Consider the following 24,765-nt stretch of genomic DNA (forward strand, 5'->3'; position numbering starts at 1 on the left):
TGTTGTACCTCTCTGCCACGCCATTCTGTTGCGGAGTATTAGGTACTGTAAACTCCTGTTTCACCTGCATTTCTCTACAGAACATCCGAAAAGCATTCGACGAATACTCACCTCCGTTGTCAGTTCTCAAGCACTTCGGTGTTCCGTGCTCAGCTACAAAGTCTTTGAACTTCGAAAGAGTATCGCTCTTCTTAACCAGGTACTTGACCACTGCCAGACGGCTGAAGTCATCAATGAAGCTCACGGCATAGCGCGCTCCATGCATGCTCGCAACTTCAAATGGTCCCTGGATGTCGCTGAAGACCCGCTGCCCCACTGCAGTTGCCCTGTTCTCTGTCTTCTTTGGCATTGCTACTTCGTGCATCTTCGAAGCTGTGCACACTTCGCAGAAACCCTAGCTCGCCGACATCAACAACTGATATTAGATCATGCTTGTTGAGATGCCCCAGCCTTCGGTGCCACAGCATTGCACTACTTGTCTCCATCTTCGCTTTCGTAGCTAGAGTCATCGCGTTCCTCTTGAACTTGCACTCCAGGAAGAAAAGCTTGCCGCGCTGCTTCACTGGTAGCCGTCGACCATCCGGTGCCACAAGATGAGAAGAGTCTGATGTAAAGCTGAAACTAGACCCTCTAGCTATTGCTGAGCTCACACTCATCAGATTCACGTTGTAGCTCGGCACAAACAGCACATTGTGGAAAGTGTAGCTCCTCGTCACATCTTGACAGTCTCGTATGTCCACTTCCACCGAGCCTATGCCCTCAATCTTTGATATTGTACCGTTCGGATTCTCAACTGTTGTCCCCTCATCCCATTTCTCAAAGCTTGAGAAGACAGCCTTGTCGCGCACTACATGATCGGTGCATCCCGTATCCACAATGAGATCATCTCCCTTCATTGAGGTTGTTGCACAACAACTGAAGAACCCTGTCTTTGCCTGCTTGCAGTCCCTTGCAAAGTGTCCTTGTTGTCCACACTTGAAGCACCCTTGCTTCCTTGAAGTTGGACCACTTGCTTCATTCGAGCCACTGCCTCGAGCACCAGATTGACCACTGTCACTTCTGGATCTGCAATCTCTTGCCAAATGACCCTTCTGACCGCACACAAAACAGCCACCACCCGACGCTCCTTTCTTCTTCCTCACAGCTTGCATAGCTATGTGTCCATTCCCAGTCTTCTCTCCACATCGAGCTCGTCTCGAGTCATCATAGTTCCTCAACCTCGTTCTCAGCTCTGTAAAAGTCTTGGCCGGCTGGAAGCTCTCCTGCACCACGAAATGCTCAAAGCTGTCAGGCAGTCCGTTGATCACGAGCGCATTGAAGAGTGTGTCCGTAATTGCTTCCCCAGCTTCACTCAGCCGCGTCATCAGCTCTTGACTTCGAACGAAGTAGTCATCGAGATCCTCCTCTGATCCTAGGCGCAGCTTCGCAAGCTGGCCTACTAGACTGACCACTGTAGGCCTCTCCACACTGCAAAACTTCTCTTGCAGCAGTCTCCAGGCCTTCGTCCCATCGCCATAGCCATCCGCAGCCACGCAGTCGTTCTTGATGTACATCAGTGTGGTGTTGTTCAGGACCAGAGCTAGATGTGACCACACTGTGTTTCGGTTGTCTTTCCTCTGCTGGATCAGCACAGCTCGCTCCTGCATCTTGGTGTTGTACGCCGTCATCTGGTCAGCATTCGGATTCTCAGGTAGCGTAGGTTCAGCTTCTGGTAGATCGTCATTGCCCATCACAGTCCTGAACAGGCCTTTGGTATGCATCAGTGCCACAAACTTCGTCGACCAAGCTGGAAAATCTTCAGACTTTCCACTGAATCCAGCCAGTTTCAAGTCCATCTCTGCTTTGCTAAAGGCTAGATAAAAGCTAAAAAAAACTCTGACAGAAATCAAATAATTATTAAATCAAAAAGTTTAGAAATCTGGGCCCATAACCTGTTAAGATTCAGAGTTAGAGCAAGTAGGACTAGGGGATAGAGGTTTGAGAGTTATCTGAGGTTTCAACTGAGGAGAGAGAAGAGATACTGATTGTTGAAGAATGAATTGAGATTGTGTTTATCAAATACCAGCAGACCAGTTGACCTTGTCTGAGTGCATTGAGTTTTATACCAGTTGACCTTTAATTAGGTTTCTATTGCTCAAGTCTGACCTTGAGTTTGGTCTGGTATTTCACTAGTCTGGCATTGAGCTCGTCTGTCCTCAACATTCCAGCTCTCTCGGTTATACAAAATGACAATCATTGTTATCCTGACAAATTAGTCCTCTAACTGACTTTGGCAGCTGAACATTTCCCTAATTTCTATAACCTACCAGCAGGCCACCTTTTATTGCTCTTTCACTCACCAAATCCTTCCAGACTATTGGTAATTAATAAATATCAAGTTTCACAGTGAAAAATTGTCTGAAAAAAAGCCCAGGTTTTTTTACGAAGATTTACTCGTGGATTAGGCATCGTTACTTTTTTCTGTACTTAGCCTTATTGAGTCCTAGTTTTTTTTGGAGACATTGTCAAATTGTGTTTGATTGTTACAAAAATTTTTAAAAATCTGAAACACCCCCTCTAAAAACAATAATGCTTTAAATTCAGTTCAGGAATGCGTTTTAATCAGGATCTATTACTGATATTTTTATGTAAAGTCAGGGGCGGATCTAGGATTTTCTCGAGGGGGGGGGGGGCGGCGGATTTTCAAAAAATTTTCCAAAATTTTGACGACCTTTTTTTTAGGTCGACCAAATTGATTTTTTCGAGCTCTCCCAAAGCACTGTTTTGCCCCTATTTTGGCTAAATTTTCTGCGCCGCAGGCAAATTTTTGAAAAAACAGTCAAAAAAGCCGTTTTTGGGCACTTTTTGAAAAATTTTGACAAAAAAATTGCGTTTTTTTTGGCGCGCGCTCCCCCTCAAAGTTAGTATATATTGGCGCCAAAGGCGCCTTTAGAAAAATTTTAGGGTCGGTCGGCCAAAAATGGATTTCTGAAAAAGTATCAAAAGGGGGACCCTTTGGGTCGGCAGGGGGTCAAATCGCTGAGGGGGAGAAGCGTCCAACTCCCCGCCCCCCTAAAAATCCGCCCCTGTGTAAAGTATACCTTTTCATTAAATGCGTCTCATCTCATAACAACTGGGACTCTTCAGTTTAAATGAATTAAGATCTTATTTTTTCTCATTGACCTAAAGTTTTTTTGTACATTGCACAACTGTCTCCAAATTGATCTTCAAAGGAAAGGTATAGCGACTGCTTGTCATTTGGTAGACCAGTCTGCTAAATGGAGCGAAACGCCTAATCGAAGAAAATTAAAATTACCTTCTGGGCGGCTAATTTAACTTAGAGTGGCTCAAAAGATCCCTGACAGTACTATGATTAACGACATCTAGAGTTTCTTCATTTTATTCACGCATCAAAAGGATCGTTCTTTTTCAAACCAAATTCAAAGTTCTAGAGTACGTAAATCGGGTTCTCCAAATGATTTTTGCGTATTCAATGAAGCATTTTTGCACATTTTTAATACTACTTTATCAGCTGAAAATAAAACGAAGCCAATTTAAGTTATTGCGTCATTAACTTGGTCACAGATAAAATATCTAATTGATATCGAAATTCGAAATTTTCTACAATAAACAAATTATTTTACCCGCAGTGATTTGAATGAAGATGAAGTCAACGCGTCATATTCTTTTATTCTAATGGCCTCATTTTCACACATTTCAACAAAAAACGCCGCTTGAATTCCCAGGACAAGAAAATATGCCCACAAAACAACATTCATTCCACAAGACCCTCCCTTAATTATTTTTGTAATCCTACGATCTCCCCATTTTCTATCATCATACTTATCTTCATCTGCTAACAGTGATAAGTTAACGCAGTACTAATTAAGTGATAGGCAAGTATTAACTACTGCCATTCCTGCTCTTGAATTTCTTCGACCGACATTTTGGGCTCAGATTCACTCGCGTTTCAATTTGACCCAATTTCGTTTCAGCTTTGTTATTTTGCGTAATCGATACCTACACTAATCAGAAATGAAAAAACTCAAAAAAAACTTTGACTTTGATATTAAAAAGATAGAATTGTATAAGCTAGTTTAAGCTGTAACACAGTTATTATGCTCTAATGTTTCAATATTTAGTCAGATTTAATAAACAAAAATCAGAAGATTTTCTGTTTTTGTAAATCTGATATCGCATTTCATTTACTTAATTGCTGGGCCGAAAAAATAATGACACCAAAAAATACGAAAACTGATTTGCACCTATCAGGTCGGTTATTTCATTGATCACCTAACTTTTCCTACTTTATTGTTGCCTATTCTTATCCCCTCGTTAAGTCGTCCAAAGTACACGCCAACTGACGGGGCTGACAGGTAGTGGCTTAAGCCAATCAGGATAAATGCCATAGTTTAGTACCTGCTTTGTCATCTTACCAGTTAGTACTTAGTCAGAGTTAATAACCTGTCGATGTAACTTCTGCCCAGTCAACCATTTCCGCCCCTGTCAACAGACCCTGAAAATTCCCAATTTCCTGCCTCCTACCCGAAATCAATAAGTGAAGAACACTAAGCATTTCACCACCTTCTGTTGCAAAAGTTACAATTTACTCGTTTCAAATTGATCCCACAATTAAAGCTCGTGATTATTATTTCTCGATTGGAACTCTACTTTTTTGACCCCGTCATAAATAGATGGTTACGGCAAAAAATTACTCATCAAAATTCATTTCACTATTTTCAATCAATTTAACTGCATCGATAAAGCTTAATTTATTCTTCCCAGCTTAAATCGGACCTTTTAATGCACCCAAGTGTCTCTTATCCCAAAGTTTAGTTGAATTTGTTCCATAATTTTTGTCAGACTCGAAGCATCTCTAATTAACCGACTACAATGTAAGTAATTTTTTCTTCTCTTGTGTAGTTACAATATTGAACCAAAACTACTTTTAAAAAAATAGTAAAAAACAAAACGATTCATCCACTAGGGAAAGGACCGAGCTGTTCAGCTCTTTGCGCGAACTGCTGTTACGGGTGTGCCTCGTTAAAAATTAGATCAATTTTTGTGCAATTTTATGAGCTGGGTAATATTGCCTTCCTCTCAAACAACGAGCGCAACAGATCATGGATGTGCGTATGCCTGTGAAACATAGAAAGTGGTGGTCTTTTTTGGTCGGTTTTAACAAAAGCTCTCCTGCGGCGCAGAATGTTCTGACAAAATACGTTCTACGCGGTGTTTTAAGAGCTTACGAGAGCTCGGAAAATCTATTTGGTCGAACAAAAAAGGTCAATTAAATTGTCTAAGAATTTTTGACAATCCACCCCCTTCGAGAAAAATCTAAATCCGCCCCTGGTTGGTCGAAAGAGTTTAAAAATCGAACATTCTGAAAGCTTCTTTGTTTTCTTTTTTTTTGTATAAAGATAACTAAAAGCGAGAAACTAGCGATTAGGTTGACTTCATGCACAAAGGAAGTCTTAATAATTTTTGGTTGATCATCTTATAATCTAAATTTTGAAAGAAAACAAACGTTTATGTTAATGATAATAACCCGTACTAAGCTCACAATCAAAAATCAGGTCTTATTAGGGTAAAATCTTATTGTTTCCATGCCTGCATCAGATCTGCAGCATGTCTTAATTAACCCTGTGCAGATCTGACCAGCTCTGACAATTGACTTATGATCAGATATGAAAAGATCTGACTCAGATCTGTTCAGACATTTAGCAGACCTGAATTACCTCTGTAGCAGATCTGATCAGATCTGACTCATCTCTCTGCAATAGATCATTTTTGATCCAATTTGCTTTAGAAACGCCTCAACTCGTTGAACTCTGATGCTGAAAAAACTTTTTAATGGTATTTTAATTTTGAATAACAACATAATTTATTTCACAAGAGCACTCAAATTAAAAAAAATATATATCAAAACTTTTCGCCAATTAGAGGAACTTCGAATGTTTTCCTCATCATTTCATGAAATTGGTTTCAATGCCTCGTGGCAATTAATTAAATGATGCTGTTGTGCCTGAAAAATATCAATGACTTAATCAGAAAAAAAACAATATGAACCCTATTTTGTTAAAAAGTTTAATGCACCGCAGGCACATTTTTATAAAAACCAAAAAGGCTACCCACTAAAAATTAGTTTGTTAGGCGCTCAAGGTGCCATTAAAAATCGTTTGAGGTTGATCAGCCAAAAATTGATGTCACGAACATAGACACTTCGGAGAAAAAACTTAGCAATCAGAATTGAGGAAAGAGGGGGAGGGGGAGCGCGGGGGCTGTTGACTCCTCCCCCCAACGAAAAAGTTCACTCACAAAAGTTATATAAAAGTTGATCTTCGATTGACTCAACTTTTAAATAACCCTTCTGAAAGATAAAACTTGGAACTATAATGAGAAGTAAATCAAATTAAGACTGCTCGTATCAGGGCGAAGCCCTGAATCCTCCGACTGCCTTTAAGGTTTAAGGAGCAGTAAAAACATTAAAAATTTCAATGAAATAAAACAAAATCAATTTTTTTTTCATAAAATTTGAAATTTGTTATGAAAATCATCCCCCCACACGCCATACAAAGTACAAAAAGAGAGACTTCGTTCCTTGTAGCAAATATATTATGGCAAATAAGCTTCGTTCAACCAATTTGGAACGATTTATAAGACGGATTAAATCTCCGCTTACGCGTTAATAGCGCGAAATATATCGCGCGTTAATTGTCCCAAGTTGGCCAAAATGTCACTCTTTAAACCCCTATCTATAACTTCACGAAAAATGATCAAAGGTAAAATATCTTTTTAAATTTAAGCTCAAGATTACAATACCTTCCGAATGATATAAAAAATTCCGTCAAAAATGGCTAGTTAAAAAGACGAAATTTGTCTGAAGAAAAAAAACCCACCCCGAGCACAAATATTCCGTTACTTTCCTATCGAAAGTCGGAACAATAATGTAAAATTAAAGTTAAGGTCAAGTTATTACACCCTCTTTCCTGAATATTTTCAACCCTCAATTATGGGTAGTTTGTCATGAACATCTAGTAACCAAATCAAACAAGTAAACGCTAGTTGACAAACCAATTTGAGATGGAAAGTTCAGCACGTATAAATATGTTTTGTTTGAATTACATATAACAGTAGCGTGAGTCAAGTCTGACAATCGATTTTGCAGACCTGATTTTGTCTGTTTAATTTTCTAATGAGTATTTTGCACATATTTATGTCACGAGACTTGAACAGATCTGGATCAGACCTGAGCATCCATGCTACAAGTTAAGAATCAAAAATCTGTGCAGTTCTGATTTTAGATTTTTTTCTTATGTAATAATGATGTAATAATCATAATAATAATCATAATAATAATAGAAATATTCATAATATAATCATAATAATCAAAATCATAATCATAATAATCATAATTATAATCATAATCATAATCAGATTAATAATAAATTGTGTGCAATATAGATTCCATTCACTGTAAACTTAACTACATTTGAAACTAAATGAAATATCATCGCGAGATAGCCGTGGAACTTTACAGATAGGTCTCAGGCGCCTCTGATCTTGTTATGACTTCTGTTGGTTTTTAATATCGATAGTTAATTATCAAATCAATAAGATTAATTATTTAGTGAAAAAAAATTTAGAGCAAAAAAAGGGGAATAAATTCAGCAGTATACCTATATAAAGTTCTTTTAAAATCTTAACTTTGAGCGAAAGATCTCAATGATCAAAGTAATTTCACAATCTTGTTTACAATTCTAAGTCGTTTTTCGACATTTTCCAAAAATACTTCCAACAATTTTCTCGATACTCTTGCAAGACCACAACTGGCAATGGCAATTCAAAAAAAGCTAGTGCAAGCCCCACCCAGGGGAGCACAAAACTCCACCCGTAAGACTCCCCGTTGTCCTCATCATCGCCGCTCGGATGTATCGTCCCATCTTTTTGTGCTAAATCGATCTCGTCCTTGAGAGTTTTGTAGGCTAGTGTTTGGCAGATGTTGGCCACAATTAGCAGAAGGGCTGAAAAGTGAGGCAAGTTTCGACTTCGGGGGCTTGTTTTTTAAAGAAACTTGATATTTTGTCTAAGATTTTGATATACTGAAAAGTTCGGAAGCTTTAGCTTGCTGTTCTTGTTTTGAAAAATATGCTCTCAAAGTTTTCATGTTTGTTTGTTTTCTTTGTTTTTTTTTCAACAAACTTTCAAAAAATTTGTGCTGTCCCAAAGCACTATGAGAACTCCATTTTATTTTAAAAATTTCTAGACTTAAATAAAAAAGGTCAAAAAAGGTAAAGCAATTATCGGAGGTTTTTTTTTCAACGTTTTTTTTCAGTTTGATGTCGTAAAATAGAACCCAGGGGGACCCTTTAGCTAGTCAAGGGGCCGAATCCCTGAGATATACTGTCTGCAACCCATCCCCTCTTCCTCTAAATAGGTTTCCTTTCTTATCTCACCGTATAAGACACTGAACAAAGTGGCTATAATGAAGGCTTCTTTTCTCTCTGTAAACAGACAAAGCACCAGTGACGTCATAAGGATGAGGCTGATGACGTAATCTGCTATGAAGAATCCCCTGGCCACGTGCACTCGGATCTCAAAAGGGCCATCGTAGTCGCTGAGTTCTCCTAGAAACAAATTTGAAAAATTGGGTTAAAACTGCGAAAAGTCGAAAAAAAGATAGTATGCGATCAATTTTAAAATTACAATTTAATTTCAACTTTCAGCAATAACTAGGGCACAAGAAAAACAAGCATAGATATTCCGCATTTCTCCGACGAAAGTCGGAGCAATAATAGCTTTAAACAGAATTCATAGCGATAGTCAAGCGTTTGTAAGTACCTTAGCCACAAACACTTGTCTTTTTGATTCTCACCCTAATGCATTTTCAATTGGAAAAGCATTTTTTATGAATAAAAAACACTAAAATGCAAAAATAGTGATACAAGAAAAAAAGAAAAATTAAAGATACTGTGACAATGAATTCATAATTTAAATCAAGTTTTTTTTTTTTACTCTGGGCATTCCAAAACCTATTGTTTTTCCGAATTTTTAGGCGATGCTAGGAAAACTAATAGGCTTTCCAACTTACTGTATCGGGTGCATTCGCCATCCCCACAAAACTTCCACAGCCCGTAAGACAGCTCAGAATCATCTATTCGAATCACATACCCATATGAAGCATTTGCCAACAGAGCACAAATTAAACTCAAAAGAATCAAAATAATACCAGAAAACAGTAGAAGCGTTCGAATCATTGCAGTTTAACTCAATGCCTGCCTAAGAATTGTATTTGTTAGTTTGAGACATATTGTGATTCAGCTTGGTTAAAACGTTATTTGTTCTGAAAGGCTTCACCTTATTTAGGACGTCACGTTTCTTCAAATTTTGTACTGTTATATGGTTTAGTTAGTTTCTTTTTTAAAAACCATCCATATCTAACGAAACCTATGGAGACCAAGCGTCTATTAGCATGCGTATCAATTAGCCAGCTGCAATTATAACTGTTGACATGCAATAATCCGCCGTAGCAAAAGAGCTATGAAGCAATAAACCTGTTGTTTTGCTACCCGATCTGTAAAAGCTTGAGCCGAACACTGATTGCCTTGTAAATATAGTGACGAGGCCGTAAATTATAATACTAGTTCACGTGAAGTTCGGTTCATTGCTACATCTGCCTAATGCACTTGCCCCGTTCCTTAGTCATTCTCCCGTTGTCAAACTCGTCCAACAAAAATTTTTGAAAAACCAGGTTTCACATTTTTCTCTTTTCTTGAACGTTCAAAAGAGAAAAAAAATATGCATGCTCTTTTTTCATGTTCGCGTAGGGTCGAAAAAATTTGGAAAGATTGGGTCAAAACTTAGTTTGCGAAGTAAATTAGCAAGCTGCATTATTCTCTCGTTGTTAAACTCATCAAACCTTATGTCGGTAACTCAAACTTCCGACAAACCTGATTGCATGTTTTTCCTCCCATTCCCTGAATGATCAGAACTAAAAAGCAATACGCTGGAAGTTTTTAGATTCTCGCGTAGAGGCTAGAAAATTTGGGTTGGTTTGTTTTTTGGTTGTGATAAACTTAATTGTTGTGATAAACGTATTAAGTAGTTTCATAAATGAAAGATGTAAATGATTTATATCACAAATAAATCCTATCAAAGAATCAATCAAAACCGGAATCGATGGAGAGGCACAGAGTTTCAAAAACTTATTGAAGTACTCGAACTTCAACAACGGAAAACCGCAATTCTAGAAAACGAACAATGTCAAAAAAGAGTGGAAGTTGTTGAAATATCCAACGATATACACGAACTATCCGAACGGGTTGTAGAAGTAGAGAAATATTCAAGAAAGCGTTGCTTATTTTTTTTAAACCTTGACTATGCTGAACACCCGGCATCAGACATACTCAATTTCATGCGTCACTATCTGAATGTCAATCTTAGCGTCAAAAATATAGCCGTCTGTCACCCTTTGAGTTATAACTCACGATCACCAATGATTGTTAATTTCATGCGGACGGAGATATAGGGTTAGAAGGAAAGGATGGCTGAAAAATGTTCGAAATTTGGAAAAACTTCCTATCATGATCGAGAAATGCCTAGTCCCTAGAGACCGAAAATTAGAACAAGAAGCTAGACAATTGGGATTATCACTTTACACACACAAACAAAATATATGCATCCGTAATGCCAATAACTTCTCGCAAGACCCCGTTCAAGTGAAGTCCAGTAATGGGCTTAAATTTTTTCTAGCGTAGCAGATAAATATCCGGAAGAATCACTAATGGAAGCAGACACTACCGTAAATTATTTAACCGACCAAAAATAAAAATCAAGCTCTAACCACTTGAAGAAACAAATCAAAGTAATCTATTTAATGACTTAAGCGATGCTATTGTTCCAGCCATTGCTAGTGCTATTCAACCTGCCGTTAAAGTAGCTAGAAATTCATCCCCTCTCAAGGAAACACCCTTTTCAGTTGAAAATGGATCTGATTAGAAATACATCTGCTGTAATTTCTGTGCTACTCATTAACGCTAGGTCCCTTAAGAAACATGTTGAAAACTTCCAAGCACTCACATATTGTCTTGATTCTCCGCCGTCAATATTATGTACAACTGAAACCTTGTTAAACACTCAAGATGATTCCAACGCTTTACTGATAAAAGGTTATGATCAATGCAGGGTGAATTCTCGTGAGTTGCGCGGTGGAGTTGTAACGATTCAAGCCCTGAAGGGGATCAACATTGTTGAAGAGTTGCCGATAGTTATTGAAGAGGCTTTATCGGTGAAAATCTCACACCTATGTTTCCTATTTGTCATAACGGTAATATATAATCCTCCAAAAATAGATAAACACGGTTGTTTAGAAAGTTTAGGTGCCTTTCTAGAGAAATATGCGGATTAAAATTCCACAGATTGAAATACCTTTCTCGAGAAATACCACAGATTGTATGCCAATTATGAATCATTTTCATCATTTTTATCCAAATCTATATTAAAAACCAATTTGATCAGGGCAAATTACACGAACACATTAATATCATATGGTTTTGATTCTCTTGTGAAAGAGGCAATCCGAGTGTCATCAATATCCGAAACTTGCCTCGATCATTTTGCAATGAGAAATTTAGATGACGCAAAAGTAATTCTCCTTGAACACCAAGAGTTTTCTGATCATTATCCTATCAGTCTAACTTTTCCAATACAGCAAAAATTGGAAGAAGGCTTTGAAATTTTCACCGATAACTCATTTTAGAAATTCTCCGAAGTAAATGACAAATTCTTATTTTCGCTCATTAATGAATCAAAGAACGACAAAAAAACTATCATCCAATTGCAATACTGAATTGTTTGAGTAAAGATAATGAGCGAGTAATGTACAATAGAGTATATGCATGATTCGATAAACTCAATTAGTTGCATAATCAACAATTTGGACCCAAGAAGATGCATAGAACTTTTGATGCCTTAATAGAGCTAACTGAAAGGTTCAGACATGAAAAAATGGCAAAGTATTTAACTTTTTCTTGGTTCTCAAAAAGCGTTTGATGCTAATGATCATAAATTGCTAATTAAAAAGATAAATTTTTACGGAAGCTAAGCATCAGACTGGTTGAGCAGTTACCTAAGTACTCGTCAACAGCGTGTAGAAATGTCTGGAACAAGTTCTTCCTGGAAACACAATGTTTGCGGTGTGCCACATGGCTCAATATTAGGTCCTTTGTTGTTCATTATCTATATAAACGATCTTCCTAATGCATGTAAAAACACTGAGGTGTTTCTGCTTGCAGACGATACAAAACGACACTAGGTTGCACAGCATTAGAAGTTCAAACTGATTTGAAAATATAAGTGTTTGGTTAATTGCTAACAAACCTGCCTTAAACTTGGACAAAACAGTGCAATTGAAAATAGGATTATGTGCTTCCAATTTAAACCAATCATTTTCTATCAATCAAGAAGATGTTAAAATTGCATCTTGCTAGAGGTAGTTGGGGATTCGAACAGACTCCAAACTATCAATTCATAGACAAATTCAACAGGTTTTAAAAAAAAACTAGAAACTCAAAATGAAATCGTTTGTAATTTTCGCCATTTTGTTCCTAGAGATCAGTTCATCTGTTGATATAATTCCAACATAAAACCATTGATTCAATACGGTGTTCTTGTATATGGCTGTTGTAGCTACTCGTCTCTAAAACCTATTTTCCTCTTACAAAAAATATTATCAAATTTATTTATTTTCCGAAGCGCCGCGAAAACCCATATAATCTTTTCACAAAAAAACTTTTGTCAGTCTATGAGCTTATATTTTCAAACTACTCAAAATTTAGCTGAAGTCGAAAAACAAATTTCATGCAAAAAGTTATCCTAATGATTTTTTGTTAAAAGAACAATGCTTTAAATACTCGGAGATCAATTAAAGAGCTGCTTTTCTAACCCCCTTCAAAATTAAAGCTGTAAAAATCTCCCATACGATCAAGATCTATAAAGATGTCTACTACCCTCAAAACGACTAAGTTTTGACCGACAGACTCGTCGTGTTTATCTTTGAGTAAACTACATTATATAACACAAGAATTCTTACCCTTAAAATAATTCAGAATTAATTAATGATATATTCACATAAGCAGAGATAAAATAAAAGACAGGGACAACAGGGATCATGGGTTCCATTCACAGCGCGAGCCGGGAAAAAAGAAAAGGGTAAAAAGTGCTCAGGAGCTTACTGCGTTAAGTCTAACAGAGGGATATTAAGCTTAGAATGAGTAAGAGAAGGTAAATGGTCAGAATAGGAGTAGAAAAAAAAGAGAAAGAAAAAGGGTGAAAAGAAAAATAAATATTTATATTAACTTTCAACTGAACTTGTTCGGAATGTTTTTTTACCAAATCACAAAGTGTTCGTACCGTCAATGGTGCAGCTGTAAATAGCCGGGCTTCACCGCCGGATTCATAGGTTCGATCCTTTTTGGGAACTTTTTTTTGTTTGTATATATACTCATTTCGTTGTTTTTAAATAGACAGGGTAGGTTTGGAGCAGATCAGCTGATCTCGTTACGTATCCTTTCAAAGTTAAGTGCAGTTATTTGTGTTGAAAAATGTTTGAAAAAAAGTATGTAACTTTGATAAATTAATTCTTCTTCTTCTTCTTCTTCTTCTTCTTCTTCTTCTTCAAAAACACCTGGAATCAAAGGTTAAGCCAGCAACGTCTGGCGTCAACTGATAAAGGCAGGTGTAGACTAAAGTTTTCTCGGAAAAAGCAGACTTTTTTTTTAAATTACAGAATATTATCTTTTTTTAGATCAACAAAAACTTTTTCGAGGTCTTGAAATTTTTAAAAAAGATTGCCTTCTTCAAAATGAAATAAAAACGATTCAAGATGAAATTGAGCAGATTTTTCTATTAATTAATAAGTATTAACAACTGTTCAGGATTTGAAAAAAATGCCCCAATCGGTAAAACCGCAGAAATAAGACCGAAAGAGAGTTGCTCTCGGTTTTTTAAAAATCTACAAATTAAGGTTTCAAAAACTCTTGATTTTCTAGGTGACAGCAATCCTGTGATCTTAATGTTTTTGTTGCAGAATGCAAGCACAATCTTTGAATTCGGGAATTCTTGAAAAAATGTCAGCGATTGATTGATACTTTATATGAAGCATTTTACTCGCAATTCTAGCTGCAATGATAAATTTTGATGTTTTCCTGAATCAGAAAAAAAAAACTTTTTTATTAGTTAGGCGTTTCTGACCAATTTAGAGCACAAAACAATAACGGTTGTCAAAAATGTTCTCCATTCTCCATATCTGCGCCCGTGTAAGCTTATTACAGTGCAAAGTACTAAGTCAGAATTTGTCTTGTCTCACAGAATTGAATTTAGATCGTTTGTGTTTGGAATCCGAAATCAAGTCTTTAAGCATGTCAGTTTTGGACTGGAAATGGGAACGCGAGTATGAGCTACATTTTGTTGATGCTGAAGAATATGGAACTTTTAAAAATCGGATTCGCGAAGTAGAATTTTACCTTGTGTTCTCAAACCCATTTTAGTTCCGGATTCCACAAGCGATCATATGTATGTTGCAATTATTTTTCACACGCAATTATTTTTCACACTTTTGTATTGTTTTTAATATAAGTTGAACGGTTCAGTTAAGCTCAACGGTTAAAAAAAAATTTTGATAATTACTTTTTTGTGATTTTCAGAAAACGCAATCCTCTGCCTTTAAACTCCAACAACAAAAAAACTAAAAAAAAAAAATTCAGAAGCTTTGTTGCTTGTCTGTCACCCAATCCGGCCATTTTTAATTGAAATAACAATTTGTTAAGGTAAATGAAATTTTGTTGTCTATTTTAAGATTGATTTGCGTCTTTTTCAATGCCAAAAATAAACAGTTTTTCTCTCAGAAACCGACTTAAATTTAGCGAAAACTGATGGAACTAAGTCTTCTTTTACAGGATAGACTGTTTGCATTTTCTAATTTTATCACACATGAATGGTTTATCATTGTGTTTTGAGATTGCAGGAAAATTTAAAACATGTTTTTTTTAAGTATTTTCTCATTTCACAAAATTTTGGGACAATGAAACCATTATTTTTGCCAGAGGGAGCAAAAATTCGCCAACTTCATTGTCAATGACTGATGATATGCTTCATTATATTGTATTGTTTTTGTGTACAGGCAGGTTTTTTGCGGTTTATCGAATTTTCACTTTATTATTGATTGAATTAGTTCACTGAAAATAAAATAATTTTGGTCGATGAGAAAATCCTTGTTAATTCAAAATAAATTAAAAACAAAGCATTAAAAACCGCGTTTTGGAATGACCCTATACAGTTACACTATATCCGCTGATTGATTTTTTTCATTTAAAACTTTCTTCAAATTTTTCAAAAAGAAAAAATTTTGTTTGTGAGTGAAAACTTTAGTCGGAGCGTTGTGTGCAGCTTGTACAGCATCAGCCGAAATGATACAAAAATGGTACATGGCCAAAATGGTACAAAAAACCATAACTTTACAAACGAGGCTGCTCGTATGTCAAGGTAAATCTCTAACTGTTTTGAAGGCAAAACAAATGATCTCAGATCTTTTTGATTGAATAAATTTTCGTTAAACTATAAATTTCGGTTTTCCAATATCAAGTGTCTGTGTTGTTAAAACTTCAGATTTATAAAGATTTGTTAAAAACTTAGCTTGTCATCCATAAAATCGGAAAATACCGATTGAGTGGTAGTTCGCCACAACAATGAAAGCACGTTTCTACTCGGTGTCCTACAGTTTAATAACATACAATTCAACACCGTGCATTTTAACACCAAGTCATTTCACTAATGAACAATTTAAATCCACAACAATTTAACTCCTAAATTCCAGTTTAACACCGTACATTTTAGCATCTAGTGATTTCACTGTTAAAATTAATGTTGTATGAACTCCCTATCATAACTTTTATCACACAAATTTAATGCTGTAGTTAACGCACGCATCAAAATGAAAAGTTTGGTTTATCTTAGTTATACATAGTAAAATGAGGCTTCCCAAATTATTTAAGACTTTTATCGACAAGTTCGTATTTTATTTTTATCTAGACTTTTCGCTAAACGATTATGATCACAAAACAAACCTGCTTGTGCTAACTCATAACATTTTTGACGTAACCTTTCTGACAAAATCTAAATTCTGACCGTTACTTTATACTTTATTCAAGTGATAAACAAACGCAAACACAAAAAAACACAATGTGATTGATTCTTATTTCAAATCCACAGTTTGATCTAAGAACAAGCCATTTCTTATAGCGTCCGGCCAGGAATTTTATTTCAAGCGAAAAATAAGTGTACCAAAAACTGTGTTTGCTCAAAATATGAAGCACATAAATGTCATTAAAAGTCGAGCAACTGCCATTACAGAAAATAACGAACTAACGGAGACGCGTGGAGAGCATAACTATGACATTTCAGCGGGAAAATTAGATGCCCGAAATGTCATAAAGCATTTAAAAGATCTAAGCGAAAAATTTACCTCGACTGTCGCTTGTGGCAAAGCAATTTTACCAGTTACAAACGATGTGGCCACTCAGTTTGCCCTACCAAGTAAAAACAAACTGATCCGAACGGCTGCACGCACACGTAATCAGCTAGATGAAAATATACCGCCTATCTCCGTTGCGCAAAATTTCGAGATCCCTGAAATTTTCGAAAATTTTATCCGGTATGACAGTGGATCAAATGATCACGAGCAAATCATTGTGTGCCGCGACCCCGAACTGCTGAGAGTTCTGGAGAGGTTATCTTTCTGATTAGCCGATGGAATTTTTAAAATTACTCCAAAAATGTTCTGTCAGCTATACTCAATTCATGTAAATGCATTGCGCTGGCTTGCATTTATGCCTTTCTTCCTAACAAAACCGAAAAAACTTGCAAATATCTTGCAGGCATTAATTGATTTAGCACCCAACTGCCGGCCCGAAAATTTTTTGTTGCTTTTTGAGCAAGCTCCTCTTCAGTCTTTCCAGAAACAATCCTCGGAGCATATTTATCGGGTTGTTTTTTTCATCTCTCCCAGAAACACATCAAAAATGTATTGAATTGGGTCTGAAAATGACCTACGAAACGAATCTTGATTTAGCGTTGCTATACAAATGCTGCCATCCCTTGCATTTGAAAAAAAAGAAAGAAAAGATCGGCAATTCCTATGATATGATCGATCGGAAATTCAGAATGCATGCGTAAGTTGTTAAGAAGCCAAAAAAAACTGAGACAATTGACGTGTTATGTCTGCAATTCGGCTTTACTTATAAAAAAGCTTGATTTCAACCTGTGAAGTTTTTTTTCCCAAACTCCCATTGAAACCAGCGAGATGCTGACCTGAGAGGGATTGCTCGAACAAGAAATGCTGTCGAGAGGGATGGCATTTCAGGATTCAATCCTATTTCAGCGGAGCCCACCCAAATATGTGGAAAGTAATGAGCAGTCTGCAAAAAGACGCTTCCGCTTAAGTTATCAATTTTTTTGGATGCATCGAGTGACAATCAATTCACAAAAAACGAAAAAAAATTTGAGTATTAAATGAAATAGTACAAAACATAATGTTCGTTTACGAAGACAAAGTTGATTTGTACTTTTTCAGAGCGTTTTCTAGTTTGTGTTAAGCCATTGTAAGTTTTGTCTCATTTTTGTCTATTTTTAAGTTTTATTAAAACTCAAATTTCAATCCTACTTAAAATTTTGTCAGCCTTTTTTGAAAAGGTATTTCCTTGCAGACTCCCGGAAACGTAACTAAACACAAGAACTTGACTCGTGCCTTAGCAAGTTAGTCCCAGCACAACCGCCCTTATTTTCGGCTGAAAATATCTGGAAAATGAGACCATATTAGTCAAAGGAAGTCTAATTTTTTGCGGGCTTTTGAAGTTCATTGAACTATTGCTTGTTTTTGGTTCAATTTGGAATGATTCATTGCAAATATTGGCAAGGCCATTTCATTTCGTTTTGAAACGGTTTATTGAAAATATTTGCATGGTCATTTCTGTTCAGAACTTATGCGAATTAAGCAGCACGAAAATGCCTGGCTTTAAGCGGCAAAAAATTCTCTCGTTTAATTCTTTGATCTTTACCGGATTCCCCTTGGAAAGAAGTTTTCTTTTCATTTTGGATTAAAACGGTGTTAACTCCTGGAAATGGTTATAAAATGATAAATTGCGAAGGCAACAAAAAGCAGGGAGTGAAAATGTATGGTGTTAAGTTGTTTAGATTTAAAAAGCGGGAACCTTCTACTCAAGGACTCGGTATAATTATTAGGGATCCAAGTTTTTTGTTGATTTAATTTTTCGATCAAAAAGTTTGGTCTGAAGGAAAAAACTATCCGAAGCATGAATAATTTGAAGCTTTCTGCAAAATTCGGAGCAACAATTGTGGCAGCCAAAAAATCATTTTAGCTTTGAGCTCAGGACATCAATAGGATCTTGTTAAATTTCCCCCCTCCCCCCTATGGTACCTTGTAACGAATATCTCCCCCCTGCCCTATAAAGAAAGACTTGAACAGTTAAGCATTACGAATTTTGAACCTTGTTTACTATTCCCTCCTCCCCTCCCCTATTGCAACAGGGGAAAAATAAGTAACAAGATCCCATCAATATCTTTCATATGGCTAGAGAAGTTCGTCAAAAATAGTAAAATTAAAATTCAAATTTGTCTACATAGAAAATAAACACCTGAAGCATAACTATGCCGTCACTTTCTTTGACAGTCGGAACAATAACACTCACCTAAAGATCCAAATAAGTTACATTAGAAACAAGTTAAGCCAACTTATACTTTAAGTTCAGGCCTATTTTGTAGATTTGGGAGAAGCGTAGACTAATTTGAAATTTCAATTTCAAAAAGTGGACTTTTTTTGCGATTCTGATCTTCTTTTTTCAAGGCAGCACCAGCAGTATCAAACTATTTTTTCAAGGCAATTAAAAAGAGCTCTAACATTTGTCTTTGAAATTATTCTTCGTCAGTGATTTATATCATATTATTAATCACGATTAAAACACGATTGTTTACACCATGAGAAGTGAGCGTTGATTACAACTATGGGATAGCTGCTTTGCTTTAGCTTTGAAAACTATCGGAAAAGCATAGCGAGATTGTTGCCAGCAGTTCTAGTCACGATTTACGCAAATCCGAATGTTTTGATAAGCGACTTGATGGGAACCTGAATCAACTGTGGATTTACAAACCCCAATTTATTCAAATTTTTTGAACATTATTAATTTGCACCCAATGCATCCTATACCCAAACCAATTCAATTTCATTGAAATGAGGAAAATTGGGATTAATTTTATCGGAAAACATATGCTGTTTCGTTTTCATTGGGCTCGAAAACTTTCTGGAAAACTGTATCAAACAACACATCATCCCAAATATATAATTTTTTTTTAAAAATAGTACAAAAGTATCTTATAAAATTAAGTAATTTGATTGTAAGTATAAAATTTACAAATATGTCTGAACAGAATCGAACAGATATCTGTTCAGTTCTTGTTGAGTTTGTAGTAAATAGCTAGAAGAAGGGCTATTGAGGCGGATGGCGTGGCTGCCCAAGGCATCAGGAAGCTCCACCCAAACAGACCGGAAGCAGGAACTGAACTGTAGGCAAGTGTGTGGAATGCATTGGCTGTAATTAGAAGACACACTAAAATTGACACAAACATATTATTATTTTTTATTTTTTTTTATTTAAGAAAGGAGCTAGTTAAAAAGAACTATTGGGCAAATTCATGAGTTATATCTTCCGTTCTATTCATAGTTGAAGATAGATCGTTTCCGCTGAATCAATTCAAAAAAATATAATGTAAGAAATTTCAATTTTTGAAAAATTTTTGAGAACTTCTAAAAATATGGGAAAACCAAGCATGAACTAATAGCGGATCAAAATATGACGAAAAGTAAAATGACGATATCAAGAAAAAATCTACGGAAAGTAATTACTAACCATTAATTACCGCGACAGTGATAGTCACCCCAATTAAACAACTGTCCGAGAACAATAAGAAACTCCACATGGTAGCAGCAGAAGCTACGAAGCCAGTTAGGAAACAAGCACGAGCTATTTTTATTCGAAATGAGAATTTCTCTCCCAATTCTAGCAGGTCATCTGAAACAAATCACAAGCTTAGACTGAGATGCAACGAGAGGATGTTGAAAATTGTAAGGGCCGATTTTTTTTGACGAGTTTGTCGTTTTGGTTGATGATGGCTTCTTAACTATTCGATGATGGCTTCTTAACGATGATGGCTTCTTAACTATTCTCGAACATTTATTGGCAGAATAAAATGTTAATACTTTTTTGCACGGTTCATACTCTCTTAACTCCAATAAACCTGACCAGGGGCGGATTTAGGCCCCCCCCCCCTCAGGGATGCGGACGCCCCCCCCCCCTCAGGGATTCGACCCCCTGCCGACCCAAGGGCAGAATAGCGCAGCACAATATTTGATCAAAACAGGGAATAAACCAAGCTTAGGGAGAGCTCGAAAAATCAATTCGGTCGACCTAAAAAAAAGGTCGACAAAATTTTCGAATAATTTTTGAAAATCCGCCCCCCCCCCTCGAGAAAATCCTAGATCCGTCCGCCCTGAATCTGACACTAAATATTTTCTTTCTCTGCCATTTCTTACGTCAGCCCTTTTACATCACTGCAACTGAACGCTTCTCTGTTTAAGGTCGTCTGTGGGCGGACAACCGGCTCCAACTTTTGTATAGAGTCTATTCTCTGTTTTCAAACTCGCGATACCTGTTTTCAAACTCTGTGCGCAATATGTTGACTCGCATGTTGCTCTCGGTTTGAATCAAAACGAATAATATGGACAATAGTATAAAAATCCATCTGTTTGATAATATATATCAACACGAAATAAATGGAAATGACTGCTTTTGGGGCGGAAATGACTGGGTTTTTGGGGCGGAAGTGTCTGGGGAGGAAATGATTGGTCACAGTTAAATTGTCTAAGATTTAAACTGTTAACGATTAAAATGATTAGCTATTAAAACGTTTGGTGTTAAATTGTTTGATGTTAAGCTGGAGGACCTCCTGTAGGACACTCGTAGGACACCCTTTGTACTTAAGTTAATTTTAATTTGGATCCTCCTCTTCCCATGAGCAATCACTAACAAGCACTCAAAATGATTCCAATTTGATGGAGACAAAGCAAATATTGGCTGTAGGGCACTCAAACGACAGAATTTATTGGCTCTGGGGACAAAAAATTGTTTCTTTATTAACAGAAGGGCAGTCGGAAAATTCTCTTAGTCGGAAAGTTTTCTCAAAACTGTTTTCAGATGTCAACGAACGAATTGAAGGCAATGATTTATGTCGCGTGGTTTCGTTTTTTAAATTAATGTTTTGGAGTTTTCAAACTCAATTTTTGAATTAACTGTTGGATTTTTGATTTTTTTTCTCTAATGTCGAGAGCAAGTAACTTGTAATCGGGAACTAGAAATTTTTTCAGGTAAAAATTTTTTCGTACAAATCTTTCGGAAGTTGGAGTTGTTTATATAAAAGAACCTCATCAGCTTCCTGGTCATTGCCACTTGATCCAGTGCCACAGCTTTTGCTTTTGGATCTTTAGGGCTGGATTTTAAATTCCGGCCACATCTCGGTTTTTTATTTATATGAAATAAAAACTTGTATCATGGAAAAAGTGCGTTTTAGGACTTTCGTAGGACCGCTTATTTTTCGGCGGCTTAATTTCCAAACATGGTTTTTTTCCAATTTAGACAATTCTTACTAAATTGAATCTTGTTTGTTAAAGTGTAAAATCTAATAAAACCTTTTTTTTCAGTTTAAAACGTTCGTCGGTATATTTTATATTACCTAAATCATCTTATAATGTGTCGTTTGATGAGCAAATTTAGAGCTCTATGTTTTTCTAAGTTTCAGGAGGGAAGCCGTGTAAAAAAGATGCAGTGTAATAGATGGAGTGTTTTGAAAGTTCAAAATTTTCTATAACAGAGTTTGCTTTTGAACTTTAAATTTTAGTGTCGTTTTGTTCAACAGCTTATTTTAAGTTTCTTATTTCAAGAAACCAATATACTTTAACATGGCGGTTAAAAATAATTTACCATGACTGTAAATCCTGCAATCATCATCCAGGCAAAAATCCCATAGACCGAGTGAATAATTATGCACTTGTGAACCCACTTGAACTTTCCAAGAGTAGCCCGATTTGCCAATGGCGCCCAAAGACCATGAAAAGCTAGTAAGCATGAAGGAAAACCCAAGCGCTATAAGAGAACTTTTCTGCATTTTAGCTCATAAATTACTAAATTATTATTATTCAATAACTAATAACCTCAAATGTCTCTGTTAGTTATCAATTCAGTTTAATTGTAAAGTTAATTATCGCAACTTCTTCAATAAAACAAAACTTATTTGATGAAATGATATTTGTCAACATGGCTCATCATTGTTTACCAAATAAGATGTTCACCTTATGTCTTGTCATGGTGGCTATTTTGATCATACCTGAACTGAAATTAGAATCATCTATGAATGAGCTTTTGTAGAACTTTTGAATAAGCTTTCACTTCTAGCCCATAAAAGCCACTATTTTGATTTCTATTTAGGCTTTGGTATCAGTCAAACGTGACAAACGGAACCCTTTTTTCAGCTAAAACTAAGATATGTAAATTGCTGTAATAGGTAGAGACAGGGTCGGATTTAGGGTGGAGGGGGGAGGTCGGAGGGGGGGGGGCGGACGCTTCTACTTCAGGGATTCGACCCCCTCCCGACCCAAAGGCCCCTTTGTACTATTTTGAGAAATCCATGTTTGGTGATAGACCCTAAAATTTCTACTAATTTTGATGGGGGAGCGCGCCCCTCAAGGTTTTTTTAATAATTAATAATCCTTAATTTTAATACTCTTGAGAGCCAATTTGTTGGTAAAACAATGTATTGAAATCAGCTTAGAATTAAATAATGTTGGTTTATTGTGTTTAATGTTTCAAAATTGGCTCAAAAAGGAAGCGCATTGCACCAGAGCTAAAAACGCATTTGCAAAACAAGATACTCAAATGTTGATTTTAGGGGAAGAGACAAAGAATTTTTTGCAGCTTTGTTAGGCAAGAAAGGTGAGCTGAGCTTATTTTATTAGTTGATCTGATTAAAGAAGCACATGAGAAATATAAATGAAAAAGGTTCTGAATTTGAAGGACGAAAAATTTTCATCCTTGTTTTCTATGTTGTGATTCTCTCATTGAAATGTTTATTTGCCGGCAAAAAACTTGTTTCAGTTTCTTCAAAAGTTCAAACAATAATATGCGTCTATAAAGAAAAAATATGACGAGTTCCATTATTGAAATAGGCTTAATCTAATCAGTGCAGGTTTCTTTGCTGCTTGCAAATTATTTGCAGGCTCCTCCCTCCTCCCTACACTTCAAATTTTCCATAGTAATAAACATTTATGTGATACCATGACCAAATGTCTAATACTTTGCCGTGAAGTAAAAAAAAAACAAATATGCTCAGAATTGTTAGTTTTTCCACCATGCAAAGTTGCATTTCATATATCATCAGGATGGTTTGAGAAATTTCTATCAAAACCATTTATTTCATCAACCAAAAATAGGCATGGATACCAAAACCAGCATGGGCATCTTCTGTCAGATTCTTTTTCTAAAACAGAAACATAAGTTGAAAAGTAGTTGCTAATTTAAACTTTTTCCGATGGTCGAATTTTCAGTTTTTGTTTTATTTCTTTTTGAAAACACGATTTTTTAGAGGCAACAAAAATACCATAGTCAGCCCTACAAAATTCATGTATGAGGCTCATGCTGAGAAAATTGGGCACTTTTTGGACAATTTTTTCAGGCATTTTTTGGACAGTTTTGACCAAAAATATGCGTTTTTTTTTCGGCGCGCACTCCCCGTTCAAAATTAGTTTATATTTTTACTTGTATATACTCCGAAATTTAGGGAACCAATTTATGAAAAACACGAAGTTGAGGACTTAAAAATACAAACAAGACTGCTCAATTGTCTGTTATCAAGGCAAAGCTTTGAATGTTTTGACTACACCTCGAGGTCAATTAGAATGTTCATTGGTTGAAAAATTGACGAAACAAACGAAAACAAAAAAAATTGTTTCATTTTTTTTCTTCAATATACACCCCGCCACACACACACACACAAACACTAACTTTGCAAAAAATGATGACAAGTATAACATCTTTGTAAAATTGAGCTCAAAAAATCAATAGCTTTCAGATATTATTTAAAAAATCTGCCAACATTGTTATTTTCGACTGAATAAAACTAAGTTAACTAGTCAAAAATTGACTAAATAGAATAAACGGCCCTAGCATAAATATTCCGTTTTCTCCTGAATTTGGAGCATTAAAGACAAGTGAGAGATAACACAAAAAAATATCGGATAAGTGTTTCTGTTGGAAATTCACACAAAAATTGAAGAATTTCAAGAATGTCTTTTTGTATAAAAAAATTCCATAAAAAATCAGGATAAGGCTTGAATTAATGTTTTCATAAAAATGAGACACATTTTAAATGTGTTACGGTACTGAAAAATGTTTTGAAACTTCTGATGACATTTCAAAACTTCATAATTTTTCTGATTTGTTTGATAAACGCCTTTTGACGCTTCTTCTTTTGCTGCAGTTAATTCAAACCGAGTTATTTTAAAGCAAACGTGAAATGGTTTTGGTATGCATAAAATTTTAACCATTAGATTTTAACCAATAGTTCGTTTCTGTGCAAGCAGCAATTGATGTTCACGTACAACAGAGTTTT

At 36.0% G+C, this 24,765-nt stretch overlaps 2 protein-coding genes and 1 long non-coding RNA gene across 9 annotated transcripts in view; 1 reads left to right on the forward strand and 2 right to left on the reverse strand.

The window, feature by feature from the left end:
• The window catches only part of LOC134839426 (5-hydroxytryptamine receptor 1B-like), a 166,845-nt gene that overhangs the window by 124,676 nt on the left and 17,404 nt on the right, over positions 1-24,765 (forward strand). The gene's annotated exons all lie outside the window — the stretch shown is intronic.
• On the reverse strand, positions 7,544-9,251 carry LOC134840512 (uncharacterized). Its single transcript, XM_063856364.1, has 3 exons — positions 9,071-9,251; positions 8,436-8,606; positions 7,544-8,003 (listed from the first exon to the last, which is right to left on the reverse strand). The coding sequence occupies exons 1-3, from the start codon at positions 9,234-9,236 to the stop codon at positions 7,732-7,734; spliced, it is 609 nt and encodes a 202-aa protein (XP_063712434.1). The 5' UTR covers positions 9,237-9,251; the 3' UTR covers positions 7,544-7,731.
• LOC134840743 (uncharacterized) lies at positions 19,542-22,326 on the reverse strand. Its single transcript, XR_010162440.1, has 3 exons — positions 22,083-22,326; positions 19,956-20,117; positions 19,542-19,655 (listed from the first exon to the last, which is right to left on the reverse strand). It is a non-coding gene; the product is annotated as an uncharacterized LOC134840743 (long non-coding RNA).

The sequence above is a fragment of the Symsagittifera roscoffensis genome, chromosome 2 (assembly GCF_963678635.1).
Source record: "Symsagittifera roscoffensis chromosome 2, txSymRosc1.1, whole genome shotgun sequence".
In the NCBI taxonomy this organism is placed as follows: Eukaryota; Metazoa; Xenacoelomorpha; order Acoela; family Convolutidae; genus Symsagittifera; species Symsagittifera roscoffensis.

Bases quoted from the DNA above. Each gene is read 5' to 3' on its own strand.
- LOC134840512 (XM_063856364.1), bottom strand. From the start codon at position 9,236: ATGATTCGAACGCTTCTACTGTTTTCTGGTATTATTTTGATTCTTTTG. The intron at 8,607-9,070 runs GTAAGTTGGAAA...ATTTGTTTCTAG, and splicing joins TGGCGAATGCACCCGATACA to GAGAACTCAGCGACTACGAT. The intron at 8,004-8,435 runs GTGAGATAAGAA...CTCACTTTTCAG, and splicing joins TTTGTTCAGTGTCTTATACG to CCCTTCTGCTAATTGTGGCC.